General features: G+C 41.4%; 1 protein-coding gene across 1 annotated transcript in view; it reads right to left on the bottom strand.

The window, feature by feature from the left end:
• Positions 1-6,428: 6,428 nt before the first annotated feature.
• GFOD1 (glucose-fructose oxidoreductase domain containing 1) overlaps positions 6,429-21,642 on the bottom strand; it is a 35,941-nt gene continuing 20,727 nt past the window's right edge. The window contains exon 2 of the mRNA XM_008922288.2: positions 6,429-8,058. Within this exon, the coding sequence (XP_008920536.1) occupies positions 7,139-8,002 (864 nt within the window). The 5' untranslated portion in view covers positions 8,003-8,058 and the 3' untranslated portion in view covers positions 6,429-7,138. The remainder of the gene's footprint in view (positions 8,059-21,642) is intronic.

The raw sequence follows: 21,642 nt of genomic DNA, 5'->3' as shown, positions 1-21,642 counted from the left end.
AGGATCTCCAGGCTGTGCTCAGTGGGGATGTCCAATGCCCCCATTTTGTTATGCCACTGGACATATTCGCATCCTTTGACAGAACCAGCTGATTCCTCAGGACACATCCCTCCAATAGGTGTTAGTTTGGTCCTTGCTATAATACCTTCAATGGCATAGTGTTAAACCTTCTTCTTCCTCTCTCTCCATCACAATCCCCACCCCCAAGCACAAAAGCCCATGTATTTCCCTCTGATATGCTGAACTTAACAGGTAGGCTAGAAACCAGGAAAAGGTGATGGTTATTACACCCCCTCAAAACAGAAGTGTGGGGAAAAACCACAGACAGCTGAGATCACATCCTTTTACGTCTTTATTTGCCAGTTAAGATCCTTTTATTCCATCAATGCAAATACGCAGAACAGCAGGAAACCATGTTTTAAGCAGCACATACCAGTTGGCTGAGAATAAACTAACTACATTCCCCAAGCAATGTAAAAGTAACAATGCACATCATCTTCCAAAAGAAGAAACAAACAGATATTGCAGCCGAGGCACAGCAGGCAGCTTCCGTACAAAGTAGTTTGGCTATTTAAAATGCTAGAACCAGTCCTTGCCCATTTCTCCAACCCCATCCCCAAAAGTCCTACTATAATTTAACCACTTTTTTTTTTTTTGCTATCTACATAATATATAAAATATAAACTCTGTTTACTTATAACACTTACTTTTCTTGATAAATAGCTCTTTAAAATATCTACTGTACATATGTCCATGCGTTGACATTATATATATATAGCATTTATATATATGTATGTATGTCTGAAAAAAACAATAAATATATACTTAATATCGACACAGCAACAAACTGAACATACTCTCATCTTCAAAATCAAATAAAAGCAAACCAGTGGGAGAGGAACAGTGCGTGTTGCTTGTGAAGGACAGCGTAGCAGGGAGTTTGGATTCCTGCCCTGGCTAGGCATTCAGTTGTGGTGTTCACATATCCTGTACTGGACCTGTGTTAAAAGCTACTTCAAGTTGTAGGTTAGCCACCCTGTACGCCACGTGTAACACAGACTGAGCGTGAGCTCAGTGGGAAACAAGGGAGACTCGCCTCCAGGTTTGCAATGGAATGAGAAACAGAGGGGAGAGAAGTGAGTCTGAAGGCTGGTATAAAAAGGAAAGGAAATAATGGGCAGCACATAGCTGGAAAGTCATAAATAACCATGGTAAACAAGTCAATAGAGTTAAGTGCTTTTAAAGACGATGGCTGGCACTGCTGCAAAAAGTATCTTGATTATCTGTAGCCAGCTCCATGTAATGAACCAGTTTTCCCACTGCCACAAGAAGACACAAATGAAACCCAGATGGCCAAATTCAGATGTTAGAAATGGGGTCACTGTAAGACACTGTGAAGCTACAGGTTCAGAGCTGAACCTGCCAAGGGCAGCTGAATTCACTGAATGTTCTTAAACCAAATAGATGGAATTTTTTAAGATATGAACTTAAATAAAAGCCCAACAAAAATCAATCCAAAAAAAACCCCCCAAAAAACCCCAAAGCCAAACCCCAAACTCAACCCCAAACAGTTAATTTCACACATGCCAAAACATAATAAAAGATAGATTTTTAAAACCTTTAATTTCAAAACATCATTCTTTAAAAATAGAACTTAATCCCCCCAAAAAAAATTTAAATAACCTTATACAAACATGTTTTGTGTTGCCCTCAATTTTGGATTGACCATAGGCATTCTGTTTATTCATTTAACTCAAAATGCTGAATAAAAGCTATTTCAGTTTGACCTATGTTGATACCCTTCATTTCCCAACCCCAAGGCCTCAATCTGGCAGCTTCGAGAAAGTCATTACTTGTCTGGTCTCTGGCTTCATACACTCATTAAGTCATGAGGTTTTGACATCGGTTCATGAATGCAGCATTATGTGTAGTCCCATTTACTTAAAATTTCTTCTTTTCAAGAGCAAATGGAAGTGGGCAGTTAAGGGAAATTATTTTTATTGGACAGACTTCACCCAGTAGCTCAAGAGAGAGGAAATTTTAAAGCAGATAAGACTGCCAAATATTATTCAGTCATACTTCATCTCTAAAATTTACAAACTTTGCTCCCCACAAGTAACAACTTCAACAACAACAAAAAGAAACTGCTGTCCTGAATAATCCTGCCATTTCACAACTAGCTCTAGATACCCAAAGAGCACTGCAGAGGTCAAAAGTCCAGTGTTAAGTTTCATATGTACTTAATGGTACATCACTGGGCCACTGGAACACCACACCAGTGCTCAGTATCTGCACAAAGCCAAAATTCTGCTGCGTACTTTTAAACCCTTGTAAATACAGAACTTCATAATGTGTGATATTTTATATTGAAGGCCTTAGATAAAAGTCAAACAAAAAAATTCCCAGCAACAAGAAATTCTGTCATCACTAATTTCTATATCTCTGCAAAGGCAAAATCAAGTCACTATGTTTACCTTTACCCATTAAGTCAAATATGCCTTTTCATTTTTTCTTGGTAGCTCAATGAGTCATTTTAAATTGTCTGGGTCTTTTCCACATTTGTATGGACACGGAAACAAAAAAGGCAACAGAGAAATTGAATTGTCCTTGTGCTGTGACCACACAGAAGCAGAAAAGCCTCCTTTTTTGAATGGCTGAACTTCCAGGACAGCTGTTCACTTGTACAGTCACTTTTTTTGAAAACTATTGCAAAGGAGGGAACACTAAGTACAAAGTGGGTAGTGCCTCTGATTGCCCAATGCTGGCTGGGCAGGAATTTCTCATGCTTTCAGCCAAAGCAAAGGGTGAACTCCACAGCAGCCCATCCTAAGCCTAAACTCATCTACGCATGCCCCGATTCTCTGCCACGCTGGCTGGCATGGGTAAGTATCATCTCTACTTGGTATTTTCTAACTACACAGCTAAAGTACTACTAATTTAACACATGCACGATACTAGGTATAGGAAATCCCAAGCTCCTGAAGAGTTCTTATGCTTCCATGTAGGGCTTCACTGAGATCAGCACTGATGATGTGCATGTGTATCTAGGAGGAGTATAAGACGGATGCTGCTTCCCCAAGGGCAGGGTCCCTTCTTGGGCTCCCAAACACAGAGGTGGAGCAAGGCTGCTGCTGTCACCCTCAGGAGGTACAGCCCTCACCCTCCATGTGACCAGTATATTCTCCCTGTTGGCATGAGGTACCAGCCTGCAGACACACCTTCCTGTTGCTCCCTGCTGCAGTCACCACTCTCCCTTTGGGCACATTTAAGGTTGTATGGGCACATTTAAGTTGTGCCCTGCTGTCACACAGAGTAGGGTTGCTCTAGCCCTGATGTGAACACCAATGTAATTCCCATGGGAAATAAGACACCATCTCTCAACTGACTGTCACAGCACTGGAACAGAGCCCTGCAGAGCCACAGAGCATTTCACCTGGGCTCACCCTTTGACTCTTTTTGTCTTTGGCAATAGACCATAATGTTCGGGATCCTATGTGCACAGGTTAAAGGCAAAGGAAAGAGCCTCTCCAACAGCAGCCCTGGTAAAGAGGAGTGAACACACCTAGTGTATAAAAAAGTTTGTTTGGGGGCTACTGTGAATTCCAGCAGTAACCACAGTTTGGCTCTTCAGCCTGCACCAATTTAGCAGCATTCGTCTCAAAACTTGTGGCACAGCATTAAAGAACAGCTTTAGAAGTGCAATTCCAAATACATGTTTTCTGAGGTGGTACCGCTTTTGAGTTCAATCCAGTACATCTCTGTATCTCCTGCCCAAATTCTTAAATCCAGCACAAACTCCAGAGGCTACTTAGGGCAAATTCAATGTGCTTTCAACTGTACCAAAAGAACAGAGGGCTGGATGCTGCCAAGAAAGATCCCAGACTTTAAAAGAATGATTTATCAGAATAACAATACACATTCAATAAATAAACCAATTCTTTCCTCCTCTAAGCCAGGTGGAAGTTTAGTATGTTTATACTTGACACTACAGCCCCTTCACTTCCTAGAGAATGGAATAACTGCTGTAAAATCCTGAATATATGCAGCTACTGCCACCATTTCAGTTAGGTAACAACTTCACCTAAATCTAGCGTAAGATCTCTGTTGCCATCAGAAGAAGAGGTCCCACCCTGCCCCTGCTCATTCTGGCTGTCTCTCTGGGGCCAGCACTGCAGTCACACAATGAGCTGTACAGGGTTCAACCCACTTGCAAGCCAGTACTAAAACCAGCATCAGATGGCTGGGTACCCAAAGCATTAGATTTTTTTTCTGCTAAGCAGCACTAGCTGCATCACTAAGTCTGCACAGAGGTGGATGATGCCTGTCAACTAAACCTTTGGATCTGGGACAGAAAGTTTTGAGCTCAGTAGTTATATCCCTATACATTATGTCTCACCTGAGGACTGTTCATTGCAGGTGCTGCTTCCAACTGGCATCACAAAACTCAGAAAGACAGAGAAAAGAAGAAAACATAGATAGGAGAAATGGTCAACATTTGTAAACCAAAATGAAGTGCAAAGACACATGAACAGCAATTCCAGAACAGTGGCTAAACCACCGAGAAGCAAGATTCACAAATGTTTTGGTCCATGTTTCGTTCCACTTTTGAATGATGTTTAACTGTACATGGTTAATTATCCACCAGACTTGCATTCATGACTTGAACTAGACCACTATGTTCAGTACATGGCTTTAGCTTTACTTTATGAAAACACTCTTGATCCCCTTGGGTCTAATTCCATTTTTCAGGAGAGAGATAGGTGATTTCTTGGTCAAATTCTCTCTTCTTGTTACTCTTTGTACTTTTGAGGGAAGGAACTGGATAGCATGGTATACCATGACAATTACAATGGGAAATTCCTCTTGGCACAGATAGTACCTCAGGAACTCTCAAAGAAATCCATTTTTACGAAAAACAACCAAACTTGTCAAGAACTGCTTTCAAGAAGGAAAAATGAAAGCTTGCCTGAGGTCTTAGCAGAAACAGTCAGGCCCAGAGAGAGTTGCTGAAACCGGCAGAACAACATGGATAGAAACAATTGTCCCTTAGGGTGTGGTTTTGCAGTATTACATTATTCCTTCATCAGTCACACTGTTACACTTTGGGGACTATTTAATGAAAGGTCACACATACACTCTTGAAAAATTAATCACACATGAGTAATTTCACGCTGGGAGTCACCTAAAAATTTAGAAGCCAAAATTCTATGCAAAGGAGGAGGACGGGCATTTCCAATGGACACTTCCTTCTATATTAATCTTAGGATGAACTGAGTCAGCCTTTGGAGAGCTCTCTCTGTACTGACCACTGTGCCCTTGCTGATGAGGGCAAGACACATGACTTTCTGCTGGTTAAAGTCAGATGAGATAAACCACACTATTGATGCCCTTCCTTTTCAAAACCACGAAGCTCTAAAACTGGGCATAGGACAGGCAAGAGCATAGAGCAATCAGAGTCATTTGTAGGAAAAACCCTAGAGAAGTCCTTAGTGCTCATAAAAACAGCAAAACTGTAAGTGGTTTTAAAAAATCTAAATTACTCTGACAGTTCTCCTTCTAACCTATAAGGGCCACACTAATGGGATGGCCTTGAGAAAGAGGGGTCATATTTTCTCTTTTCGTTTACTGTTCATCCAAATGCTTTCTTCTTTCCCCTCATCAAAGTTAACAAAACAAACCCTGAAAAGGTTTTTCTCAAGTTTAATATAATTTAGTGCTATATGCTTGTGTTCTACTTTTTTTACTGTCTGAAGACCTAGCACTGTAAACACATCAGCAGTGGAGCAGCTTTATGCAGAAAAACAGTATCCCTGTTTAGTGGGATAATTTATGTGCCTTTCACTATATTCATTCAAGAAGATATTCTCAAAAGAATATATTATTTCAAGACTGCAACTAAAATATTAAAAAGAAGAACAGGACAAACATACCAAAAGAGTTTGTTCACCCCTGCACTGATGACAGGGAATGATTACTACAGTACCAGTAGTTGGCCACTTTAAGGAGATGAGGAGAGTGGGAGTCCTATGTCAATTTTTTTCCTTGGAAATGGACGGGAAATTTTCTCATCCCTGTTGTTTTTCAGTCACAATCAGCACTTGATGGAGGTGAGAGCTTCTGGGTTGAGGGATGTGAAATTATTTGGTGTGCATCTCTCAAGTGTGAGTTCACAAAGGTTTAAAAGAACACAGCTCATCTAAACATTGTATGGTTTCGGGTTGTGTTTCTATTGTTTTCCACCTAGAACCAAAATGCATGATGAATTCACTCAAAAGTCAGTCCCAGACACAGGAAACCTTCGTAAGACTAGCCTGAGTTTGGCTGTGTAATAAAACGCACTATCACTACTGTGTCATGCCACTTGTCATCTGTTAAAGGTTTTCCACAACCCATTCAATCAGCAAATATGTAATACTGAAGCTTACAGGGAGCTCATAGAAGACCCTCCCTCCCTCCCCAAATACTGGGGCATATGCACTGTGGTTGAGGACTGCTTTGTTTTAAAAGCCACACACTTTCCTACTTAATTGTGCTTTAAAAAAAATCAAACCAAACAAAAAACAACTAGCTAAACCAACAGAGAGAAGCTCCTAACAGGTTGTATGAAAAGTGAGCTGCCAAGATTTTCCCTGTCACGCAACACTTTCACACCAAGTCCTGTTATTCTGTGTGTTGGTTAGAGGTGTAGTACTACAGCATGGTGGTGTCAGCTGTCATGGTAGGAACCATTCATGTCAGACACTACAGAAAATTTAACGACATGACAGTACCTTCACAGCCCTCTGGTAGGTAAGGAAAATCTAAAAGGATCTTCCCAACCTTTCACAGTAAACACAATTGGATAATCTAAAGCACCTGCAAGCAGGAGATGAGTCCGTGATATATCTTTCCAATCACCCAGCTAATACTGTTATTAAAACAGTTAAGTTATATCAGCTCTTACGTCTCCTATCTGTCTTGGGCATTTTGAAGGACCATATCGCTTTGCCATTTAGCTGCCAACAGATTTAATTGATCCAGACACTGTATTTCCTTCTCTTCAGCTGTTTCTAAGACACCCAAGCCCTTCACAGGGGCTGAATTACCATCTCCTTCGAGAGCTGTCTGGTTCCTATTCTTTCCTAGGAGCCAAGAGGAGCTAGCAGTACAGAGACATCCTGCTCTTCCGCATGGCTTCGCTGATTAAGTATGCTGGGCTCAGTTCCGGCTCCTCAGTCATGATTGAAATGTTCTGCCACTCCCCCAACTGGTTTGACTTTTTAATGGTGTCCACCACACACAGGGCATACAGGCAGTCATCAAAAGTGGCAGCCATCGTAAGGGGCCTCCCGTCCCAGGTCCTCCTGTCGTCCTGGTCCTCAAATGCTTGCCGGACAGCTTGGACCATCTTAATGGTGCCCCGGAGGTAGGGCGATGGGATGTCGCTGAAGGCTTTCTCTGGAAGTAAGGAGTTGCTGACTGGCGTGGAGTCCTTTAGCAGGAGCTCCCGCTGAGGAGAGCTGTTGCTCTGTCCGTAGAGGTCAGTGCCTATTACAATCAGCCGTCCTGCCGAACCCACCACAATAATGTCTTGTTTGAACTCCCCCGGGATGTTGAAGTTGAGCGTCACCGTGCAGCACACGCCTCCTTCCAGGACCATCTGAAAGGTACAGAAGTCATCGCTGGTGATCTGCCGTATCCCCTTGATGTGGTCCGTCTGCTTCACGAACGTCTTGAGCAACCCGTGCACTTTCACGGCCTTCTGGCTGGTGAGGAAGGTCAGGAGGTCGATGATGTAGGTGCCAACCGAGTGCAAGCCCCCACCTCCCATCAGGTCATCACAGCTCCAGTTGTACTTCTTGCCTAGCAGGCTTCCGCTGTGAACCTGCACCTCGCACACCAGCAGCTCCCCTACGTAACCCTCCTGGATCAGCTGTTTCATCTTCACAAAAGCAGGCAGGAAGCGTAAAACGTTCCCCATGATGCTCATGAGCTTTGGGTAGTAATGAGCCGCAGTCATCATCCTAAAGGCATCCAGGGGAGTCGCCGTTCGGTCACAGATGACATTTTTTCCAATGCCTGAAAAACAGTTGGGAAAAAAAAATCATCAACAAAAATATACTGACTGAGTAAACTGAAAGCCTCGAGGCTATTCTTAAAGACTAAGCCAAGGAGAAAGATCCTTGAAAGAAGAAAACATTTCAATATGGTGTTAAAGGCACAAAGACCCATTCTGGCATGCTTCCAAAATGCATGTTAAGTGTTTCTTGAGCACCACAGTGAAAATGTATTCCGTTTTGTTTTCAAAATGCACTCATGTCTAAAAATAGCTCGAAGGCGAGGGCCTGGACAGATAAGAAAGTAAGGTACCTTCTGGGAGCAGGTATGAAACCAACCACCCCCCCTCAACCATCTCACAGACGTCTCTTCTGTGATAACCTGCCTGTGTGTGGGCTTCCGTCAGCTGAATCTGAGCTTCAGATTCAAATCCCTGAAGCGTATGAGTGACATATTCAGTAACTTAATGTAGGTACACTGAAAAGTCTGGCTTCATCTTCTCAACAGTCTTGTCCCTTCATCTCTCCTGCTCAGAGTGTTTTAAGGGGCTCTGAGGAGAGAAGGAGAGGTACTGGGCTTGCTGTTGGATTTAAAAAGTAGAAATTGCTTTTCACTCATAAAATGCCACGCTATTCTGACAATGGCACTCTGTTTTTTTGAAGCAGCTCTGCTGAAATGTCAGCAGCACATCCACTGTGCCAAGGGAGAGTCACGATTGCTCTAAAACAGGTCAAATGTAGCTGTGACAATCTGTTCCCTCATGGAATTGTCCATATGGACACATTGTTTACTGAAGCTTGTATGACAGTCCTCTTTTATCTGGTCATCAAGGTGTGCAACTAAATGCAGTGCAGGCTAAATAATGCATTTATTATTGATTTCTCCTCCTCAAATAGTTTCACTCTGTACCCATACACATATATAGTGATGAAATCTCCATTTTCCTTTTTAATTGCATACAAAGATTTTTTTACATTTAGTGAGCAACATTAGGCGAATTATGGAACACCTTAGAGCACCAAATATGATTTCTGCCTTGAGGACCTTTGGCTATAGCTGGGCCTGGCACTTAAAGGAGCTGAATTTGGATTCTCCCTGATGGAGTCCAGATGAATAAATCTGGCTACTTGCTAAATCACATTGTCTTTTCATTCCTCTTCCCTTCAGATAGGTAAAATATCCCTTTTGCTTTAAAGAGCCGTTGTGGGAATAAAACTGTACATGTTTTGGAGTTATTTGGATGAAGTCATATAAATACAGACAGATGGCATTGATCTATCTGAGCCCACTTACATGAATATTCAACAGTCTGACTGGAAGAAGAAGGGGGTCACAGTCCAAACATTCAATAACCAGCTTATCCACACTGCCTATTCCCAGTCTTTGTCTGCTGCTGTTTGAGTAGTTGAAACTGGAGGGAGGGCTGTCATCACTGAAGTGGCAGTCACATCTAGTTAACAGACAAGAAGGGAAAACCTTTCTGCAACTCGTTCCTACTCACCTTCTACTTAACCACGTAAGTAGAGACATACTCATTTTCCTCTTAAATTAGGCAAGAATCCTCTATTTAGTGACCATGGTCTTCTCTTCTTACTTTTCTCCCTCATCTTTACAGATGGCTATTGGTGACTGAGCTGACATCTTCAACCTAATAACACTTCTCTTCCTGCTCCTGAATAATTTTCTGCTGAATCTGTTTGACACTGGAGAAAGCATTCATCCACCTGCCCTATATTCCTCTGCTAGCTCAGCTGTGCCACTTGATACAGATCACTAATATAATCAACCAGAGTCTTTGCAGAGAGATTTTAGTCTGGTAAATTAGTTATCAAAATAAGGGAAATCGTAGTGAGGCAAAGCTTTCCTACAGTCAAACCTTCCCAAAATAGCCATTTTCCCCTCAGAGAACCCATACGTACTACATCATTATCTGACCTGCTCACCACTGTCCCACGAGCATCCTTTCTGCTCCAGTTCAGCTTGCATCATTCTGCCTCACAGATACCTGCCACATTTTATCTGAGGTCTGTCCAGGCACAGGTATGTCTGTATCTCAAGATACTCAGCTCTACACATATGCTCACTAGGAAAAGGATCTGCTTTCATGAGGAATTGCAGCCCAGGGACAATCTTTTTGCTGTGTGTTCGCTGCCGTGCATGGTGGGGGTCAGTCCTTCAGTGTTTTGGGTGGGGAATACTTGGGATTGTCAATATTTGAGGATCAGATTATGATTATTAATATGAAAGAGAAGCCTGTGGCTTTTTACATCCCTTACATTCAAGAAAAATTGCCATTGGGATCAGTGTAACTCAGGGACACAGGCGGAGAAAAGGGAAGAGCCCTAAATATTTGTATGGGGATGGAAAAAAGCTGAAGTTTTACACTTACTCCTTCCACCATTTCAACCTTTTTGGAAAGGTTGAAACCTTCTAATTATAGCAAATCCAAAATGCAAATGTTCTGAGAGCCTTTCTGTCTCTGTGCATATGCTGATAATACGTGCTGTGCTCTCATCTCTGTCAGGGATTTAAACAGATTTTTGCTTGATGCCCAGAAAGCTTTTATATGCTATTAGAGCTTGTGCAGTTCTTTCAGCATGACACTGCTCGGCACTCGAGTCTGTGCACACTACAGATTTTTGTCTCCTCTGTAGCTGCAAATCTGCAAGCAGCCACGCCAGCTTTCTGGAAGCAGGGAGAGAACATAAAAGCTTTGCTTAATTTAATTTAGAGAAATACTCTGGTGTGTTTATGCAACCAGAATGAGAAACAGGCAGATCAAAACACCAGTTTTCTGCTCTCTTTCCTCTGCTCCCTTCTCAAAAGGAGAAGGAAAAAAGGCACCTTCCCTTTGAGCCATTCTCTAAAGCAGCGTCAGACAGAGCAGAGGGCAATGTGTGAGGAAAACCTCCCTTCCCAACACTGACAGTCTCATGAAAAGGCAGGTGCCTCTGACTGCAGGTGCTGCAGGAGTCTTCTCTGGGAACAGACCTTCTTCTCCTCTAGTCTGGGGTTATGGTCTAATCCTCTCCACTTTTCGACAAGACTCTAAGAAAGGATGAATTGTTACCACTTGTCACTCTGTCAGCGTGTTTTGTTGTTTCACACATCTCTGAAAATCACACCACAACAGACAGCAAAAACTTCATTAATTACATAAGAGCAGGGAAGTACAGTCAGCTTGCTTCAGCAAGAAAGTGCAATATATTTGTCCATGCTGATAAGCAACAGAGTTAAATACATCTCATCCCATGAAAGAATACACACCCCTTTCCACATGCTTTCCACATGCATCAAGAAATCTGGTACACAGTGCTACAGTTCTCAGTCAGGCAATTTCTGAGCACTCATTTCTTGACTTCTTAGATAAAATTAAGAAGAAAAATATTTTAAATTCATGTCATTCTTTCTGAGGGCTCTGCACAGCCTTCACCCCAGTCTCCTTGCTTGGTTGTGCTTCAGAAAGAGAGACAGTGGTGCCCAACCAGGTAGTAAGTGACATGGCGTGGGATTTCTCCAACCTGGCACGGCATGGTGGGGGGGCTCACTCCTGGCCAGCCTACCAAAGGTCATAAAGGGCATCCCCCAAGCCAAACCTCAATGACTTTGGTACCAATCTGCATTTATTTTAAGAAGGTTATTTAAGAACAACTGACTTTGTCTGAAGAAGGAGATGCCTAACCCCACCTCTCGAGAAGCTGTTGAGCAAATAGAAAAAGATTGTCTATGCTGTCATTGGTGCTACCATTTGAACAAAGATTCCTCTAGGAGCTTATGTTGAAAAGTCAAATTGTAACCATGATCTAATGGCTTGTCACCCACCTCACAGTAATTATTTTTGTGAGGAAGTATGTGATTTGTTTGCAAACCTCAGCCTTCATTTAAAAAATATGAAGTCCTTGTGAATTGGAGGTCAGCCCAGAAGTCAGTGGCAAGTAGATACAGTCCAGGGTAGCAGTACTTACATTTTTTTCCATATAAATGCAGGGAAATATTAAGAAGCTACAGTAAGAATTTAAGTCTTGATTTTGAAATGCCTGGCATTTGCAGCCCTTCATTTTACAGATGACTCCAGCTCCTCAGCTACCAGCAGTCCAAGTTTCTTTGTCCCTGTATCATCCCTGTGCTGCACAGCCTAAAAATGAGCAGAACTCCTGGACTCACAGCACAGGGAAGGTAGAGCAGCTGTAACTAGCACAGGCTTCATCAGTTTTGAAACCTGCAATGTCAGCTTTTTTCCCCTCATCTGCTCTGATTGTTTTTCCATAAAAACCTCCAACTAATTAAGGAAACAAGTGTCCATCACTGAATGAAGTAAGACTAGTCCTCTATCTGTTCAGCTCAAGACATGAGGCCTCAGTACAGTATTTTCTCCTCCTCCTATTCACCAGAAAATCAAAAAGGGCTCTATTTGGAGTCTGGGCAGGCATATAATCAAAACCTTCACCGGCACCAGAAAGATTCATTAGTTAGCAGTCGCTACGTATTGGTCTCTGTCAGGATGAGGGAGAGAAAAAGGAAAAATAAGGTTTTGGTGGACTAAGCTACATTAGTCGGCAGAAAAATAAATTTCTGAGAATAAAGAGGAACTGTCAACATTCAAGGGACAATCTGAGTTTCAGAAAACACAGGAATGGTGGAAGAGCAAGCTTATCAGGTTATTTCAAGTGAGTGATTTATAATACTTATATCTGATTATAGTACCTCTTTCAAACACATTTTTTTTAAAAAAGCTAATACAAAATTACATTTCAAATGGTGATAATTCGCATCATTAATACCGACACAATAAATAAATAAGGGTGACTTTTTCTTTTTGTATCTGACCATTGTTGCATTGCTGCCTTTGGATCCTATGTGGAATCAGAGGGGAAATCGTCCTTGGTACTCAGTCCTGTTCACAGCTTGAAAAAACATATTGCAATGCTATCCTGTATTATTAGTTGCAATCAGATTACGGTTTTCCTCCTAATGCAGTTTCACATGGTTTGCAAATGCAAAAAAGTATCATTTAATACATTAATGAGAAGTATCTCGTTCATATTTTCCCAGCATTATAACACTGAAAAAATAAGCAGAGATATTCAGCTACCTTTATAAATGTGCCCAAGTCAAAAAACAAAAAATAGCAAGTTTACTCTGCTGCAAATCAGTCCTTTCAGCCATACTGACAAAAGACCTTTCCCTAGGAATATATAAAAAATAACAAATGGCCTAAATCAAAACTCATTACCTCTCATGTAAATAGCTGATATTCAGCAGTTTCTTCTTCTGCATATACGTTAACTCTGTGATTTGGCACAGAAACCGTCTCAGAAACTACATAAGGCACCAGAAGCCAGCCCATGATTCCTTGCAGTTAAATTGATGTTTGATATAAGCTGCGTATCAGTAGAACTGTGTATTTTGCACACTCCCATACTGGGCAGGGAGATCTGTTTGCAACACTAATCACATTAGCTGATGGTACTACTACAGCCCCTTTGGATTTTCAGAAAATGTTTTTCCGTTTCTATCTTGTACAAAATTTACAGTTAATTCTGGTGTGTACCTGTGTACCCATATGCAAATCCATACAGAATCATTTTCTTTCCTCAATAATAATGACCTCAGAAATCCTCACAGTTATTTGAACTACTCTCTTCTATCACTTTCTTTTGAATTTGCAGAAGATACAACATTATCTTGTTGTATCTAGCCCATAGTCCTACTTCCCTCCTGGGGCTCCCCAAGGCAACCAAGGCAGCCATAGGGGTGTTTTTGGAGCCACTCCAGATGAGCAAGCAGCAGCAGGGGTCCAGAAGAAAAAAGCAGAAAGGTAGCTGAGTAGATGAAGAAGGAGAGAGGAGAGGCAACAGAAAGGAACTGGAAAGGGCTGGTGCAAAAATGTAGAGAAGCTCCTGCCACTCCAGGAGCTGCAACAGCCCCCTAATGGTATCAGCAACATCCCCAATATTTGGAGGCCCATCCTGAAAGGCTCTCCTTCAGTTCAATTTTTTGTGAGCCCTGCTAGCATCTTTTCTGCAAAAGAAAGTAACAATGGAGGAGAAAGAAATAAATTTGAGAGAAAAGTAGCACCCCTCTGTACTCAGACACTGGACAGGAGGGAGGGAATATTAAGAAAAAGCATCTGTGTTAAAACATGTGTGAATTAAGCTGTTGCCCAATAGGCACATTAGGCAATACCAGGACAGGGCTATTCTATGGGGCTGATAATATTTTCTGATGCATTACATGTGGGCATATGTGAATCACATACTGCAGAGTGATTAAAAGCTTTTGAATCTCTCAGAATATTGTCTAAATAGATATGGATATGTGTATTTCTAGCAGGAAGAGTAGAAAACCTGATAGAAAGTTGCTCTGCTCTGGGAAATGAGAACTGAAGGACTGAGGACTGAAGCCTAGGTCATCTCATAAAAGCAATCACTCAGGTGATTTGAAAACCCTTTCACACAGGATGAGATTTTTTTATTAGTATGCAGAGATGTCTCTGCTATTAGGAGATGCTGCTGCTGTCAGTGTTGTGATACAGTAATGATTACAATAACAATAAAAACAATGGTTGTATTTATTGTATTCAGTGCATAATGTGTCACTCAGTTCCTTGAGTGGCATGAAAAAAACATTTATTTCAATCAATACATCTGCCAGGGAAAATTGATGGCATGACAATGTTTCTTTGAGGAAATCTTATTTAACAAAACTTTTGACAAGGAAATAAATCTGGATGATGAATGCCTAACAAGATTGGTTTTAGTCACAGCTCTAACATTGGCCAAGACAATCTCTGTTAATCACAGATATGCATAGCTGTTGCAAAAAATCAAGTTACTATAGCATAGTGAGTCATAGCTCACGATCTGATTCATATTAACAGGCCATGTGTGTATTCCTAGTCTGCTGTAAGTGTGAAGGAAAATAACAGTGACTGAAGGAACATGTTTTCCTTCGCAACTGAAACAGACAGCAAATGCACACAGGCAGTAATACACTGCCCTGCTGACAAGCGACAGCTCATCTGGCCACAGCAAATCAATGGCTTATACAGATTTTAGAAACCCTACATCTCTTCCTCTGCATCTAAATGTTATGCAGTAAAAGACCACATGTACTCTTACATTTTACAGTCAACTGAGATGAGCTGCACTTCACAAATATTAAATGAAAAATCCTATACAGTAAACACACACATGCTCAAACTGTACATGCCACCTCCAGAGCCAGGTTCTCGGTTCACACAGCTTTTTCTGGCTCTGGTGCATCACACCATGATTCCAGTTTTTAGGCTGGTTTATCCTCACTGACGTAACCTTTTTTTCACACAAATCCTTTGAAAACAAAACTCGAAACATTCAAATACACTGAAAAAAAAAGCTGTTTGTGAGTGCCTCTGTCTTGGCTGCCCTGAAATCATAGGCTAAACCAAACTTCACTCAAGTGACTACCTGCATGATGAGAAGAAACCCTGCAAAGACACCTTACTGCTGGTGGCATATGAGCACCATCTCCACCGACAGTTTAGGTGTCACTTAGCTACAGAGACACGTGTAGCTCAGGCAAACAGTGCCAGAACTGCAATCAGGCTAAACAGGTAAGAAGGTTAACCAAGCTGTGAGCTCACAGCAGTGATTTCAGCTGAGTTAGCAGTTTGTAAAACCACTCAAACGGAAAAACAAGGAACCAGTTTGTCTTGGAATAAAAAAAGATGCTGGGTTCTTTGGAGATAGCTCCTGAGGTGTGGTACCTAGGCTGGGAAAATACCCCTGCTGACTCCAAAGAGATTATAATGATGCCTGCAGGAAAGTAAGTGCCACCTAAGCAGAGCCAGGAGGGTTCACCAGAATGAGAGAAGACTCTAATGATGATATCAATTTTCATTATGTATTAATATTGTTGCTAACTTCTATTTGCATGGAGGTAATCGTTAGGGTTATGGACTGGGGCCATGTCTGTGCATATGTTACAGTAGGGGTTAAGTGTTGCTGTAGCAGTATTCATGGCATCTGGAATAGATCCAGTCCTTTCGTGCTTGACAGTGGACTCACAGTTGCTTCACAGAAAAGTTTTAGGTAGTCCTGCAGTGAGCAGGGAGTTGGACTCGATGATCCTTATGGGTCCCTTTCAGCTTGAGATATTCAGTGATTCTCTGATATATGACCTCATTTGCAAAGACCGTATGTGCTGACTTGAAGGTAACTTTTCTAGTAAGTCCATATAAAATTTTGATTGCTTATTCTGTTAGTCTGGCTAGCTGGGGCCTTTGATTTGGCAGTGTAAAGTTTCTGCATCACTGAATCCGTGGGCAATGTGCTTGAGAGCAAGGAAAGCAGTCAAGATTTGTGTTACTCCGTATGCCAGCATTTTGCAAGGCAAAGCAAAATTCTCTGGCCCTTTTCTAACATGGGTTATAGCTTGATGCTTGGTTTATAGCCCACCTGGCATGTCATTCTCACCTCTTCTCCATAGGCACTTACACAAATAACAGCACTGGAGACTGAAATAAATTAAGCACTTAGTAATTTTTTAACTACTTAAAAATATTTAACTGCTGGGAAATCTAGAGAAGGTGCAAATACACCCTGGCAAACCAGCTACTTGCACACCACAAGGAAATGCTTCAGAGGTCTCAGCTTGAGATTATCTGGTCAGGCATCTGAAACACGTTCAGACTTACTTTCCCTGATCCCTATTTGGATGCTTTCCATGCTCTCATATGTGCCTGGGAAAAAGTAAATGGGACACACCCATTTTTCCAAATTTCTATTAAATGTTTATATCTTCAAATTCCCATCAAAACAGTATGATCACATCCCTGCTGAGTACTTCCCCATACAAGAAAAAAAAAAATCAAAATACTAGTTCTATGTAGACAAATAAACCGAAAAAAGAAAAACAGTCTACTTAGACCTTATTCAAGCAAACATTAATTTCAAGGGGATTTTAATTGCTTTAGAACTAAATAAAAAACTCAGTGAAAATCTGTGTTTGGCCCTTTATTTGTTCCCATTACTCTCATTCCCTTTATTCAACTTCTGGAGCAAAATGCATGCCATCAGTCCAGTATATTATAATACCTTTCTTTTCCTCAGTAAAAAAATCACAGGACGATCACAGCCTAGGGTCAATCTCTGTTCCCTGGAAGCATTATTATCTGTATTTAAATATGTTTCTTTTTGTATTACCTGACAACAACTAAATGCCTAGATATAGTAGAGGCTTTGGGAGGATTAGGAAATCAGGCAGTTCAATTTTCTTTCAGCTTGCTTTTCCATCACGGACTTGTTTACATTTACTGAGCCAGAGAAATTTATGACTGATAATTAGAGTTAATTTTCTTTATGTTTCTCTTGCCTACCCTTTCTACCCCATTAAACCTAGCAAGTTGTAATCTGATAGTAAATAAAACACTGACAAAAGATAAACATCAGACTACTGCTGGTGAGTAATTAATGCAGCCATTATTTTGGCTGATTTGTACAGGATTCATGAAGCTTTATAAACATTGAAAAATTACATCTCACCAGTCAAGTGACAGGGAAAGTGACAGGAAACTAAAGTCTTAAAAAAAAACCCTTCTGACACTACAAGTAGCAGTGTCAGATCCCTATCTATATCTCACATGGCATCATCCTGCAGAGCAGCAAACCTGTAGTCTCCCTGCACTTTATACTTCAGGATTGTTATTATTCAGCAAACATTCAGCGATGCTATCTGTTTGCAGGAGAAGCACTGCAGTTTCTAGTACGATCCTTTATATGCGATGATTAAATGAAGCATCAGCTTCGCTACCTACTTAACCTTGCAAACACTTTTCCTGACCTTATTTCTCCGCAGTATTTTCAGCTGGGGTATTTCTACTTCCTTTCCTGCCCAGTGAAGTCTGAAGGATTGTAGTGCTGAAGAAAATGTGTGTCAGCCCTGCAGTGCTGGATGAATGGAGAATGCATTTGACCTAATTTTCTGATACAAGTGGTTAAAATAAATTCTAAGATCATTACTCATATTCCCAAATACTGTACTGACTACAGACACCAAAGCACCGAACTGTAGACTGAGGTGCACTAACATAACTGGACTCATTTGAAGACTGCTACCACACACACGCACTTCTGATTTTAGTATATAAGCACGTAAACAGACACACATGTGCAAAGGAACGTGAAAGAGAGTCCCTTTCACATACACAAACACAAGTACATGGCAGATAGTGGTGAGCAGTGCCATTCCTTTCATTAAGCAGTGAGTGTACACACACTCCACGTGTCCCCTGCGTGCACCTGTACGTACAGGCTCACACCGTAAATCACATCTTCTCTTTCACATATACACCTGCAAAAGTTGGAAATGTCAATTTATAATTACTAGGCAAACCCTAGTAGAGCCCATAAGGCTGCGCCTAGCAGCGGGACCAGATCTTCCAGCGTGTTGTCCAGGGATACACGAACACCGAGTTGCACAATGCATCTTGGAGAGAACATTCTCTCAGTGGTTTCATGTTCAGTGTGTCATCAGGTCCTCTCTCTGATCACTGAGCGGCATCAGCAGCACAGCTAGAAAGGCTGGCATGAGTGCTCTGCTCTCAGGAAAGGCTGCAGCAGAGAGGAGAAGTTGTGATGCAAAAGGTGTCACGATGAAACAGGGCAGTTGGACCAACCTTCCAACCTCACCTAAGGGGCTCAAGGATGCCTTTTCTATCTGTTCGTTTCTGTTGTGCCATTTCACCAGGATATGGGAGACTACAAAACCACATACACAACAGTGAATCTGCAGGACAGTATTCTTCCACCTGCCTAGGTCATCAAAGTTTGCCTAAGGCTATTTACAGGTGAGATCATGGCTTGGATTCTTCATGGCTTCTCATTTCCTTTTCACAATCTAAGTCCTCTGCTCAGACCAGGGATAGTTTTTACTTCTTGCCAAGAACATCAAGGATCAGGACTGCAGAACACAGAGGTGAATAAAATAAGTTAGCTTGGCCCATATAAGAAAAATAAAGCCAGTTGAATTAAAACCCTATCATAATGAAATCCCTTTGTTGGGATGCTGTCAACCCAAAATACATCCTTATAGAGGACCCCCACTTCTCCAAGTTGATGTTGAGTAGCACAACTCTATCCTAGGCATAATTTGGGCCTGGTTCCTTCAGTCCAGCTCCAGTCCCATTTTTAAGTTAATAAAAATTTTCATAACGGAGTTTTCCAGGGAGTTGGCATCAGGTCTTAGCAGGCTCCAAGTAAAATTTACCTCAGCTGTAATCCTATGAATTAAAGTAGTCACACTGGCCATTTGTCTGGCTCTTCAAGCCACACAGTCAATGGAACAAGAGTGAACAGATGACAAGCAAACTGTGGTTTAAACTAACTGTACTTTCGTTAACTTCTCATCCAACAGTACTTCATAATTCTCAGGTTCTTAGAGAAACTTCTAAATAAATTATAACCCCCCCCTCAAGGCAGTAGTCTTAGAATCAGTGTACTTTCCTGGGTAGTATTTTATATTCCTGTCAGTGAGAGCTAAGTGCCGCTAAAGAGGAGCCATAAACCCATTCTGAAAAGCAGCAGCAAGCATGAATGAAGTGAATCAGCAATTCTAACTATGTGAGACGCTGACATCGCGCTTCCCTGGCTCCAACTCTTGCTCCATAAGAAAGATGGAAGTTTGATGAATTACTCCCCAGACTGCAGAGCTTACACAAGAGCCAACGACTCAGCAGCAGCCCAACCAGCTGACTCAGATGGCCATAACTCCTCAGGTGCAATCTGCCTGGATGCCAGATTGTCCTGTCTGCAGTCAATCTGCAAACTAATCCTCCCTGAAGGGTTTCTTGGAAAATGCCATTCACAATCATGCTGGCTAAGTGTGCACCGGACAAGACACAGCTACAGCACAGTAGCAGCTGAATTTGTATTTCACTATGCTTTTCCACTTGCTCTAAGGGAGACTTTTACCCACCATTGAAAATTTGCTGGAAAGCAGGTCGACACTGAAATGTTTCCCCGTTCTGTTCATTAGGCTGGATATAGTCAATTATGGTAGCCTAAACTGCTGTGTTCTTAATCAACCTCAAAACCTGATTTTGATGCATTTATATTGCAAACCCAGGACCCTCTTGTGCTAGATACTCCATAAGCATGCAATGAAAAATGAGCACCTACTCACAACAGGCTTTGTTTTACCATGTACATACTGGATACCTGGATGGGAGAGATGGGTTAACACAGGTAGTTCCTCTCACTGTGCCCACCTTCTGCTGTGGGAGAAGTGAAGCCCAGGTTACCTTGCCTTATGCTGTTCTGAGTTCACTGCAAAGCTATGTTTGGACCTCATCCCTTTGAAGCCCCAGGAGAATCTGAAGTATTATTCCAGGGGTAGAGACTTAAAGAGTAGAGCTCTCCTGCACTTGACCTGTGCCATAGTGGGTGAAGGAAATGTAGTTTTTATCCACCTACACTCTTGCAGGTACATCTGATTCAATGAAGAATAAAATACCTGTAAAGTAGGTCAGTAATTCTTAGACAGCACTTGCACTTGTGTTTCCCTTCAGAAGCTGCATAATACAATGATCTCCAAGGAAAAGGAGGGCAAAAAGGACAAGACATTTCAAGGGAATAAGAATTGCTTTATTTCTGAACAACAGTATGCAGCTAGAAGCCCAAAGCCCTCAAACACTGCATTTTTCAGTCACAGATTTGGCTCAGGTTCCTAGGCAAAACAGCCCTAGAAAGGTTTTTTTTTTCAACTCAATAACACCATTTTCCCCAAATACACACTATTTTCTACATGTAGCCCCTAGAAAAAAGAATGAGCAAGAACTTGTGAAGAGAAATATAACAGCGGGCACAGACAGCTTTCACTGTAAGACCTATTGAGATGCTAACTCTGATTGATCTTCTCACAGAGCACCTCTTCACACAAACTCGGAAACTCAGGAGGCCCAGAGTTGGGATGCTAGAAAAGCAGCTTAGGCTAATTAAATGCATTTCTTTTTCTGACTGCAGTGTTTTCCTGCCCTGCTGGATACTCAGAGGCCAGCACTGGTTTCTCTGATTAACAGTACCTCATCATGAAATCAAAAGAAAAGCTGCAGGCTAAAGAAAACTGGATTTTTGTTAGCAAGGATTTGCTCGTGGCAAATAATTATAATTGCCAATGTTAAAAGGAGATAGTGAATTAACTACAGCAGACATAAAAAAGAAATGTGGAAAAAAAGCTTTCAATAATTACAGTGCATATGTCAAATGGAAATTATGCCAATTTGCATACATCTGCAGTCACATTGTACAGTATCTCAAGTGGCTTCATAATAACAAGCTTGTATATTTAAAATCATTTAATATAGCCTAGGGTTTTAATAACCCAAAAGACACTTCAGTAAGTACAGACAAAAAGTTAGTCTGCAATTCTTTTTCTTTAAGCCATGTCTACACAGAGTCCATTATTATTTCATAATGATACATTAAGAAGCGTACCATCCCCACCCCCAAGTACACACATGGTTTTACTGATAAAAAGTATGTTATAGTTTTTTTGGTTCATTTCAATAGGTCATCTTTATTCCAGCATAACCAGCCATAGCAGAAGCCACACCACTACAATTCTGTA

This window comes from Manacus vitellinus, unplaced genomic scaffold (assembly GCF_001715985.3).
Source record: "Manacus vitellinus isolate BGI_N305 unplaced genomic scaffold, ASM171598v3 scaffold_39_pilon, whole genome shotgun sequence".
Classification (NCBI taxonomy): domain Eukaryota; kingdom Metazoa; phylum Chordata; class Aves; order Passeriformes; family Pipridae; genus Manacus; species Manacus vitellinus.
Note: the sequence above shows the minus strand (reverse complement) of the source record. Positions and strands in the feature narration are given on the sequence as shown.